Source organism: Gopherus flavomarginatus, chromosome 7, assembly GCF_025201925.1.
Source record: "Gopherus flavomarginatus isolate rGopFla2 chromosome 7, rGopFla2.mat.asm, whole genome shotgun sequence".
NCBI classification, from domain to species: domain Eukaryota; kingdom Metazoa; phylum Chordata; order Testudines; family Testudinidae; genus Gopherus; species Gopherus flavomarginatus.
The window spans coordinates 106,668,591-106,680,672 of NC_066623.1; the positions used below are offsets into that span (position 1 = coordinate 106,668,591).

At 40.0% G+C, this 12,082-nt stretch overlaps 1 protein-coding gene across 7 annotated transcripts in view; it reads left to right on the top strand.

The window, feature by feature from the left end:
• The window catches only part of EPS15 (epidermal growth factor receptor pathway substrate 15), a 100,143-nt gene that overhangs the window by 31,786 nt on the left and 56,275 nt on the right, over positions 1–12,082 (top strand). For all 7 annotated transcript variants that reach the window (XM_050961662.1, XM_050961655.1, XM_050961660.1 and 4 more), the window contains exons 8-10: positions 671–730; positions 4,806–5,006; positions 6,013–6,158. In XM_050961662.1, the coding sequence (XP_050817619.1) occupies positions 671–730; positions 4,806–5,006; positions 6,013–6,158 (407 nt within the window). The remainder of the gene's footprint in view (positions 1–670; positions 731–4,805; positions 5,007–6,012; positions 6,159–12,082) is intronic.

The window sequence follows — 12,082 nt, forward strand, 5'->3', positions numbered from 1 at the left end:
CCCCACCCTGAGGTAAGCACCGCCCGTACCTCCCCCCCGCTCTGAGCCCTCTCCCACGCACCCAAACTGCTGCTGGCCCATGGACTGCCCAGCTCGGGAAGCCCCTAAGCAAGCACCAGCCACCACAAAAGTAGTGGAATCTGTGACCTCCCTGACAGACTTGCAGCCTTACTCCAGAGGTATTGTATTTAGAGATTATTTATTTAATTGTATATATGTAAAACACTTCAGATTTTTTCGCATGTAGCTTTTCCCCTGCCTCTAAAAAGGTACAGTTACCTTACTGTAAAACAAACTGATAAATGTGTATTTTGTTTCAAAGGATATCTTTGCAGTTATTCTGTAAAATTGCCACATTAGTCTCCCTTTTAATGTATTGTACCACTTCATTATGTATATTTTAACATTTAATTTGAAGGAGAATGATGTTATCCTACTGTTTCTCTGCACCTTCAGAAAATAGCTTTCTTATACAATTTAATCCAAATGCACATGGCTAACTGAAAACTAGTGCTGAGGGAAAATTTCAATGTCCTGTGGTCCCTCCTGTTTTGAGAGGGTTGATGAGTATTATTAAAATCTGAAACCAGATAGAAGTTTTGATTCTGCTGTTTGATACTGCATGTATGGGGGTTGGTTGCCAATCACCTGTATATTTTGGTTCTCTTAGGTTTGGGAACTAAGTGACATTGACCATGATGGAATGTTGGATCGAGATGAATTTGCAGTTGTAAGTACATTGTTTCATTTAGTTTCATAAGTCTGCAAACCTAATAACAAAAGCCAAGCATTGGAAGCGCTAGGTTAAGACTCCATATCTGTTCATTCACTTCTCCTTTTTTGTTCATTATCAGGGCCACCTGGGAGGTGGGGAGGGGCGGGGGACAAGCTGGGCAATTTTCCCCAGGCCCCACAGGGGCCCTGCGACCTCTGGCCCAGCGGCGGTCCGGAATTTCAGCTGGCATTTTGGCGGCGGGGGGCCCATCAATGCTGCCAAAAACGCCGAGCAACTGAAGGGCCCCCTGCCACCGAAATGCTGACGAAGACCTGGATCACTGCCAGGTGAGTACAAGTGCCGCAGCTCCCTCACTTTGCCCCAGACACCCTGAATCCTCTGGGCGGCCCTGTTCATTATCCTAGTTCGTGCCACCGTGGCAGTCTAAATTCCCATCAGTTTCCATTGTTTGTACTATTTTTGCTCTTCTGCCTCCCGCACCTGCCAGGTCAGTGTCCTCTTTTTGTATAGGAATCACTTGTGAGAGTGAACTGCTAAAGGTTTAAGCATTTAAGATGTTTGGTCATATTCATAAATCTAGTACATGTACCCATTAATTAAAAATATAGCTTTTTTTAGTCTACAAATCACGAGACAGAGTTCCCTTCAGTTATCATGTGAGCGTACAAGGTTGTTGGTCTATTTCAAAGGGCTCTTTTGAATGTTCTTTTCAAAGGACGTTGCATCCCTGCTGGAGTTCAAGCATAGCTTCCCTTCTTTGGATAGAAACCATTTGAACATAAAGTGCTCCCTTCTCTTGTGGAAGGTGTTGGAGTCTCATTCCAGGTCGTTTTTCTTGTCTAGGATTTCTGTAGTTCTGTTTGGAGAGAGAATTTTATATATGGTGGGTTTTTTATGTATTGTAACTTTCACCAGTAGGTACACATACTTGTCACAGCAAGAAATCCTTATCAGATTTATCTTTTTCAGACTTGTATGTAACTCAAACACTTTTGTGAATTCCTGTTTTCTTTTCATTAGACCAGTCTTTCATGGCATATGATATTAAATGCTGCTACTTCAAATGAATAAAAAGAGAGGTTTTCCTTGGGAGGCCAGTGGGGTAGGATCTAGCAATCTTGAAATGTGATAGCAAGCACAGAATTATTTTAACCCTCCCCATATTCTTGTATTGGCTCTGTACATACTGGACAGAAATTGATTCCATTTAGGAGCAGAGATACGGAAAAATTGTTTTACAGGTCCAACCAAATATCCTAATACTGGCACTTGAGGTGAGGAGTAGTGCTCTCAAGGTAGATATGCGATCAACAACACCATTCTTGAATTCAAAAATGTATTCTGCATTGATATTCGGTGACCAAATTCAGCAACTGGAAAAACTGATATAAAAGAGCATAAAACACTGACTCTTCATATTGCTCATTTTTCATCTCCCACTGTTTTGGGGCCAGTCTTTTGGTTCTGCATAAGTTTTTAGTTTCACTTCAGTAGTTGAAAAGTTGAATTTACATGGATACAAATGAGATTAAAAAGAAGCTCACTCTCATTTTAATTCTAAGAGTAAGTAAAACCTGTTGTAGTCTTGCACCGATGTTGAATTAGTCAAGGGTGTGTGTTCAGCACTTAGGTCAAATGGAGAGGAAAGAACCATGTAATCAGGGTGGAGGAAGTGTTTGTTTTTCAGTTAGAGAAATGAATAGTATTAATAGTACAAAGGTTCAGATATATGCGTTTATTAATACAATATTTTAAAACTCATTCCTCTGTGTAAGCCTTTTGAAAAATGAGGTAAACTTTCAGAACTGTAAAAAGAACAGGAGTACTTGTGGCACCTAAGAGAAATTTGTTAGTCTCTAAGGTGCCACAAGTACTCCTGTTCTTTTTGAGGATACAGACTAACACGGCTGCTACTCTGGAACCTTTCAGAACTGTATAAAGGAAACTAGTAGGTAGATATGCCAAGAGCTTGTCTTTAATTTGGGCTTCTAGAAACTGACTCCATAATATAGTGTCAAATATTGAAAGTTTAGCAGTGACTTCAAAATGAAAACTTTTATATTTCTTGGGGAAAAAATGCCATTAGGGAAAACACCGTTCTCTCTTCTTATTGACAAGAATCAACATTCTAAGGGTGAGGCTGAAACTGCCAATATAACATGTAAACATGGGTATTTAGGCAGATTTAAGGGGATAGAAATTGGAATATCGTTCTGGTAGAAGAAGGAACCCACAAAATATTCTACTTGTGACTGTTCCATCAGTTTTCACCTATACTGTCACTTGTTTCAAATTCTTCTAAAATCAGCTCTTCAAATCTCTAGTTAACTGTAGTTGTGGACATAATTTCATGTACACTGCGATAACTCACCTGTGGAGTATTCATCTTTGCCATAATTATAACTTCTATATATGTATGTGCTGTAATTTTCACACCTTTAACTGAGTGCTAAAACAGTTGATTCATGAAATTGAGGAGTGAATATAACATACTAGGCAAGTGAAGCAAATAATTAACATAATGGATAGTCTGTAACATTTTGTGAACTAGTACATCTTAAAAAATGACCCTTTCTAAGATCTTAACCTTCCTAAAGCATAACCCCACAATCAAGGTTAGAACTGGTAAGTGGAATGATTACTGGAAGGGACTAGTGAATATGAACAAATGCCTCAACAAGTGGGGGATGCTGAAGGGGCTGGCAGTGAAGGGGGACCTCCTCAGCAGCAAAGGAGGGAGACACTTGCTGAGGAAGCCAGCTAGCTCTCCCCCTATCCCCCCCGCCATTGGAGTGTCTGGCACCCATTGGCCATTTGTAGTGGGAGGGATGCTGATTGGCCCACATCTGCCAGCTGCAGAGATTTAACTTGGAGCCCAGGCTATGTGGAGCCTCTCTTGGCTCTGTTCCATTGTCAAATTTGTGCTCTTGGCCTGGGATTTAACTACTGAAATTGTTTCCTAATATGCAAACCCAACCTTCTGAAACTAATCTAAAAGGTGTTAAACTCCTGCAGTGTGGGATTTGTTTACTTGGCAGTGAACTTGAAAGGAGTCTTCGAAGGCTAATGTTTAATGTGGCAAGCCAGAGAGAACAGAAAGATAAACTCCAGTTTGAGAGGGTTTGGGGAGAAAGAGAAATGACTGTCAAAGGATACTACCTAATTAGGATTTATCAAATATTTCTCTTCTAGAATAAGGAGGACTGCTTGGGGCTTGATATTTTGGAAGGAGATGTGTGCTGCTCTCCCTTGGGATGGGATGCATATTCAGTTAAGGGGCAGGAGAACCCATAACTGGGCCCTGCCTCTTTGGCTAATGTTCAGAAAGCATTTCATGTCTTTTTAATGTAAATTTACCTTGATAGACTCTTGTGTTTTAAATACACTTCTAATAAAAACATTGAGCCTGCTGGTTATACTTGATTATTCATAGGCTTTTCCATGGTGCTCATTCCCGTGGAATGAATGCTTCATACGTTAATGAATTTATCCATGAGAGGTAGGGATACATGGTTATCTCCATTTCAGACATCAGAAACAAAGGCACAGAGAGATTAAGTGACTTCTCCAAAGGTCTCTCAAAGATCCTGTGGCAGAGCCAGGAACAGAACCCAGATCTTCAGATCTTTCACACAGTCCAATGCTTTAACCTCAAAGCTATCCTTCCTTTCCTGGTTTGTTGAAGTAGTTACTAAGTTTAAGTAGGTGGTTGCTGCTTTTCATCACTGCTGAAGAAAACCTAGGAAAGGGAATAAACTGCTGAGTTGCTGCTCTAACAGTGAGGTGACGCTGGGGCTTTGACCACCCCCTGAAACTGGCAAGAGAGGATAGGAATATGAAAAGCAAAACCCAAGAGGGGTAGACCAAATGATCCTTGAGAACCTTATTATAAAATATATCCCAGAATGTGCTAGATAACTGGCACTTCTGAGTTATAGGCTGCTTCATTCTTTTGAAAAGATTGTTAAATTTTAGATGGTGTCACTACTGTAGGTCACTTCTTAAAGTCAGGATAAATATTACAACCCTGGTTAATGCTGTGACCATCTCTTCTTGTTTTCATGTTCAGGCCATGTTCTTGGTGTACTGTGCTTTGGAAAAGGAACCAGTGCCAATGTCCTTGCCTTCAGCTTTGGTGCCACCGTCCAAGAGAAAAACTGTCAGTGTTCCAGGAGCAGTGCAGTTGATCCCATTGTCAACATTTGCTAAAGATTCTCATCAGTCCTCGTCTCCTGTAGGCATTTTACCTGCCAAAGCACCACTAACACAGGTATAGTTCTAGAATTGGCTTGTGTTAAAGTATTTTCTTCAGTCACTGCTTGTAACGAAATGTTTAAAAAAAAATAAAAAAAAATTGGAGATATACCAGTCTCCTAGAACTGGAAGGGACCTTGAAAGGTCATTGAGTCCAACCCCCTGCCTTCACTAGCAGGACCAATTTTTGCCCCAGATCCCTAAGTGGCCCTCTCAAGGATTGAACTCACAATCCTGGGTTTAGCAGGCCAATGCTCAAACCACTGAGCTATTCCTCCTGCTATTATGCAGATGAGCTGGGTCATACAGACTACCTTGATCTATTGGCTGTTTTTGTTTTGTTTCTGTCAATATGTTCATAAAGTTGGTGTGACTGGTGTCACTAACAGATTGGGAAAGGCAAATATAGATTTAACCATATGTGAAGATGTTTACTGGCAGTGATTTTTAGAAGTCATCTTCTACATAAATTTGGCTTCAGGAAAAACTTAGTATACATTTTTTTTAAATTTCAGTAAGAAAATGCTTATTTTAAAGCATAGGAGCCTCATGCAGAGGTCAAAACATTAAGACAACTGCTTAAAAAACCCTCAACAAAATAGTAGCCCAAGGACACAACCAGATAAGATCTGTCTGATTTGGCACAGAGACAAATCCAGTAATCATCAGGCAAGCAATTTTCCAACAAATTAATGGTGTTTGGGGGTTGTGAGGGGATAGATAGTGGACTGGGTAGCCGATGTAAGTAACTGAAATGAGAAAAGGCCAGGAATATATACCGGTACTTCAAATAAATGAGCCCTGGGCTATGTCCAAAAAGCAGCCATGGAGACAAGAAGTCTTACCTGTTCTGATCATGATAGAGCCAAGCAACTGGGAGTAAATCTTTCCAAGCTGTCTAATTGCCATTATTTATTTGGAAAGACTGATGTCATTTGAAGAGATTTAGAACTAGAATTATGTTGTTCCTTGAGATAAAAATACATTTGTCTTCAAAGAGATTTACTGATATTTTTTCTTAGTGGGTTGTATCACCTGCCGACAAAATCAAATATGATGAGATCTTCCTGAAAACTGACAAAGACATGGATGGTTTTGTCTCTGGCGTGGAAGCCAGAGAGATATTCTTAAAGACAGGACTGCCTTCTAACTTACTTGCGCACATCTGGTAAGAATTTCTCTCTATCACCTTCTTTAAAAATAGAAGAACATCGTTTTCTCACCACACATACTGTTTATGGAAGGTGCCACATTGATATCTCTGCAGCCTGAAGTCCTCTGTTTAACTAAGCGACAAGTACAGTATGAACAGCAGTAGTGTATCTGCTTCTACCTTGACCTCAAGGGACTGTTTTTAGAGATGAGAGGCTTAGTGAACTTCATGTGGTCATTTGCCCTTTGGCCTCTCTGCTTAGGTTTCATTAGTTCTGTTTATAATTATGATAATACTGGGTATTTTTGATATCCATATTAAATGTCCAGCCTGTCTTCTACGTGATATGGTCCACAGAACTGTTACAATAGGTACTTTAACCTGCTTGCAGCTTGGGGGCAAAACCTGACTTGTCACTGACAGCAATGAATACCCATCTCCTAAAGTTCTCTCCAGTTTTCTATTCCTGTACAGCAGCAGGCAGGCTGAACTAGACTTCTCTGCTGCAGAGATTTTTCTGAGGGCAATTCCAAACTTTATTTCAAATTTTTAGACTAGCAGGTTGTTTCAATAATTTATGTCTGTGATTTCTAGCCATGTCCCAAGGCTGCATCTGATTTCTGGGGAGATTTGTCTCCTCAGCTCTGTTTCCTCTTCTGAGGTGTATGCAGCATTTGGTGCTCCTGTAGGCTTCATGGAGGGAGAGCAAGCGAGCACTGAGAAAAGCCAGAGGCAAAAGGAAGGGTCTATGTTCATTTCTTTTATCCTCCTCCACAAATAGTGTCTAGTTGGGGGCCTTGACCAGCTCTGTGGTCAGAACATAGTTTTCTCCTCACAGCCCAGTCTGAGTGGGGTCATCTCAGCCATTCTTTCCCAGGCAGGAAAGGAAACAGGCAGGATTGGAGGGCTAGTTCCACTAGGCAAGATGCAGCCCAGGCCAGGGGTGGGTAACCTAAGCCCCTCCCCTGGCAAGAAAGGAGGCAGGTAAGATTGGAAAAGAGCTAGCTCCAGGGCAAGCAGTCCATCTCTGTGAAGGGACTTCAGTCACTTCTCTCGTGGTTAGGGGACTAGGTGTTTCTACCTTGGAGAGAGAGTGAAACGGAAGAGTGGCCTCTTCATTGCATAAACCCACCAAAGGCAGCCAAGTCCAGGCAGGTATATTCTCAGCCCCCTCCTTTGATCATGAAAACTTACAGGTGGCTGACACATAGGAGTGCCAGATGACAGTTCATTTTTCAGTGCCTCAGCATTCTTTCACAATCCGTGCTAAAACAGGTGGATAGTGTTGCAGGTATGTTCCCTCTCAATCTAAAGCCCGTATGGCCTAGCAGCTTTTCTCTGGATAGGAAAGGGAAAAAAGTGGGTTTCAAATCTGTTTTATGCAGGAATATGGGGCTATTGTCTTAGTGTCTGTTCCCAAAGTTCCCAGTTATTTTAATGATACAGTGGGAAACTTTATGGAAAACTGAGGCTATTCAGAGTAATCGTAAAAGTCAGCTTGCAATATTGCCTCCTGGCAGACATTATAGAAGGAAATACATGTCATATGGCAAGTTGAAGCTATCTGTGAAGTGTGACAGAAGAAAATATCTCTTTGCAAGTGATAACTAGAACATGTTCAGGGTCTGTAGCTGCCCTCTATTGCCCCTGAGCTATTTGCAGGTCTCCTAGCCCTATTGGAAATTAGACCCCTGGTTAGTGCTAGGCTCTTTCATTTTGGGAGCCAAAGGGTTACATATCGTTTTGATCAAATGAGATAATTGGAAATTGTGTAGAGGCGTGTCTGATGGAGCTGTGCAAGGACGTTAAGAACAGTTTTGTCCTATTCTCCATCTCAGCAACCCATGGAAAAGCTACAACCTGAATGAAATTATCCAATTTTTTTCATATTGGAGCATTGCAACCCATTCCATCCTATTTCTAACCTCAGTGAATCAGGGACGAGCAGAACAGATATCCTCTGATGCATCTATCTTTCCTAATGATGGCTGCCTTTAAAGCATTCCCATTTATCCATCCTTGGGCAATTTTTACGTTTTGCAGAAGGAGGGCAGCATTTTTCATTTCCCTGCTCTGATTACCATTTGATCTTTATTATGGCTGTCAATTAATCGCAGGTAACTCACGTGATTAACTCAGAAAATTAATCATGATTAATCAGTTTTAATTGTACTGTTAAACAATAGAAAACCAATTCAAATGTATTGAATATTTTGAATGTTTTTGTACATTTTCAAATATCGCTTTCAGTTACAACACAGAATACAAAGTGTACAGTGCTCACTTTATATTATTATATTTGATTACAACTATTTGCACTGTAAAAATGATAAACAAAAGAGTTTTTTTCATTCACCTTATACAAGTAGTATAGTGTCATGAAAGTATAACTTAAAAATGTAGCGTTTTTTGTTACATAACTGCATTTAAAAATAAAATAATATAAAACTTTAGAGTCTACACATCTTCTCAGTCCTACTTCTTGTTCAGCCAGTTGCTAAGAGAAATAAGTTTTACATTTACCGGACATAATGGCACCCACTTCTTATTTACAATGTCACCTGAAAGTGAGAGCAGGTGTTTGCATGGCACTGTTGTAGCTGGCATTGCAAGGTATTTACGTGCCAGATGTGCTAAAGATTCATATGCCTTTTCATGCTTCGGCAGCCATTCCAAGAGAACGTGCTTCCATGCTGATGATGCTCATTTTAAAAAAAAAAAAAAAAAAAAAAAAAGCATTAATTTAAATTTGTGACTGAATTCCTTCGGGGAGAATTGTATGTCTCCCGAATTGTTTTACCAGCATTCTGCCATTATTTCATGATATAGCAGTCTCAGATGATGACTCAGCACATGTTGTTCATTTTAAGAACAGTTTCGCTGCGAATTTGGCAAAATGCAAAGAAGGTACCAATGTGAATTTTCTAAACATAGCTACAGCACTTGACTCGAGGTTTTTAAGAATCTGAAGTGCCTTCCAAAAATCTGAGAGGGTCAAGATGTGGAGCATGCTTTCAGAAGTTTTTAAAAGACCAGTTCTGATGTGGAAACTATAGAACCCAAACTACCAAAAAAGAAAATCAGCTTTCTCCTGATGCCATCTGACTCAGATGATGAAATTGAACATGAATTGGTCCACACTGCTTTGGATTGTTGTTGAGCAGTACCGTCATCAGCATGGATGCGTGTCCTCTGGAGTGGCAGTTGAAGAATGAAGGGACATATGAATCAGTACCACATCTGGCACGTAAATATCTTGCAGTGCCAGCTACAACTGTGCCATGTGAATGCCTGTTCTCACTTTCAGGTGACATTGTAAACAAGAAGTGAGCAGCATTATCTTCTGCAAATGTAAACTGACTTGTTTGTTTGCATGATCGGCTGAAGAAGAAGTAAGTTTGAGTGGATTTGTAGGCTCTAAAGTTTTACATTGTTTGTTTTTGAATGCAGGCTTTTTTATACATTCTACATTTGTAAGCTCAACTTTCATGGTATAGAGATTGCATTGCAGGACTTGTATTAGATGAATTTGAAAACCATATTTCTTTTGTTTTTTACATTGCAAATATTTGTAATAAAAAAAATAAAATGAGCACTGTACAGTTTGTATTCTGTGTGGTAATTGAAATCAATATATTTGAAAATGTAGAAAATATCCAAAAACATTTAAATAAATGGTATTCTATTGTTTAACAGTGTGATTATGCAATTAATCATTAATTTTTTTAATCACTTGACAGCCATAATCTTTATACATGCTCTCAAGGATCCTTTCCAGGATTGTGGTGGCAGTAATATATTGGCTTTTGTGAAGAAGGAAATTCACTGGTTGCTTCTTGGATTAATTTTTTTTTTTTTTAATCTGAGTTCTGTACAGAAAAAGCTGAAGCAAGCATGCAATGATGTGGTTGCTGGAGTAAGTTAGGTTCAGGGCAGGCATGGTACCAGGAAAGTTGTCATAGGCCTGGGCTGAGGATAAGGACTATGATGTACAAGGTCTTATTTCAGAAGAATGTTAACAGAAGATGAGGATGGCCCTAAACAAGAGGAAAACAAGTTGTCACAGACACAAAAATCCAATTTTTTTTGAACCTATTGTGAATCCTCATCTTAAACACATCTGTGCTTCAGTGATCAAGTTCATATGATTTCAACCCAGTAAAACCTGGTATCCACTCCATATCTCACCCTATCTCATGTGTTGGCAGAATTCTAGCTTGAGTGGTATATTCTCTGCTCCCTCAACTGGTGAATGCAGAGAATCAGATTTTTTTTTTTTTAAGATGGGATCTTCCAACTCAGTTCAGGAAATGTGTACCAGAAAGAGAGAGCACAGTACCCACTAGCTTGAACAATGTTTCAGTGAGGTCTTGTGGTACAGTTCTGTCAATGGATGACAGACCTGTTCTGGTGGTAACAGTGAATGTGTTTAATAGGGTTTTCTGAGTAGCTGGGAAGAACACGATCAGTCCAGACTGAAAGAAATTCTCCTGCCCTGTGTGGGGCGGAGTTTCCTATCTCCATGTGCACAGCCCATTGATGGAGATGAATACCAAGACTTACATGGCAGAAGTTGGATTAGCAGTGTGGTTGCTGTGTCCAGAAATACCTTACTCATTGTAAGTCAATTTGGAGGGCTGGTGATTCATCTCTCTTTGCATCTGAAAAAAGTAAACAAAGTGCCCTGTGGCACATGTGTGTCGGGAGCTGGGATATGAGGTAGTGAATGACATCTTGCAAAGGTGGACATGGTCCCTCTGTACGTCTTCCCACTTTTTCAGCTGTGTCCCAGGATAATACAAAAGATATCACTGCTGCTCTTTCATTTGTGTTTCTGCCTTTCTGGTTGAGGAGGCTATGTCTCTGTCTCACAGATTGGTCCGCCATCCAGGGCCAGACAAGTTTAAAATGAATACTTGGATGAAGTCATTATGGCTCTTGTGCGCCCCAGTGAAAAGTCAACAGATGGAACTTCTTATACTTGCTGGTGCAAAGTCCATAGTTTAACTACTATGTTAAACCAGTTTAAAAATAGCTTTGAATTCCCCCTTCATTGTGAGTGTTCAAGGAAGAAGGTCAAAGTCTCTGTAGTATAATGATATCATCATATTCAAGAAAAGTTCTGTACAAATCCCAACATGAAATATTTCGTTGGGGCCACATCCTTACTCTAACACTGCAAGGTCAGAGACCACTACCTTGGAACCTTATTATATTCCTTACAGCACTATTCAGATGGAACCCTGGCAGGAGGTGTCATTTTACATCTTTACTTGTTAGTAGCTATAAGGAGGCCTATTCTGTCTCCGTTTGGCTGAGGCTTTTTATCTGAAGTTGGGAGTTTGACTCTTTACTTAAGATCCAGAATTGTACTTTTAATTGAGTAGTCCTCACAATGTCATAGCTTTCATTCTCTAAGTAAGTTAAAGAAATGTTTCTCCTATAGTTCAGCATTAAAGTCCAGTCTGTAGGAGCAGCTGACAATCTCAGGGCAGAGTAGTCCTGTCTCCTGTATTGAGATCTGTTAGACAGCCATTATTTCACCAAATTCTGCATACTGCTCATCTAATTTTAGCTAATGCCACTTCCTTTCTTTTGCCAAAAGTTTTCTCCATGCCTTTATATCTAGGAGAGGATATTTAATCATCATCTACTTTTGTTTTGGATATCTGTATTTACCCTTCTTACCCTGCTGGCACACAGCTATGAAAATTCATCGTAATGGATCTGTGGCCCTTAGCATGAAGAAGAATAGAAAAACTTATTTGTGCTTTCCTGAATTTCCTTTATTCAAGTAAGTAATAAAATCCACAGATCCGGTCCACTATAGAGACAAACATCATTCAGAATAGAGATGGAAATTGGCTTCCCAGGATTTGGGTTGGTTGTTAGGTGGAATTTCCTGTGCTCAGCAGTATGAGAAATTGTGGTGCTTTTTC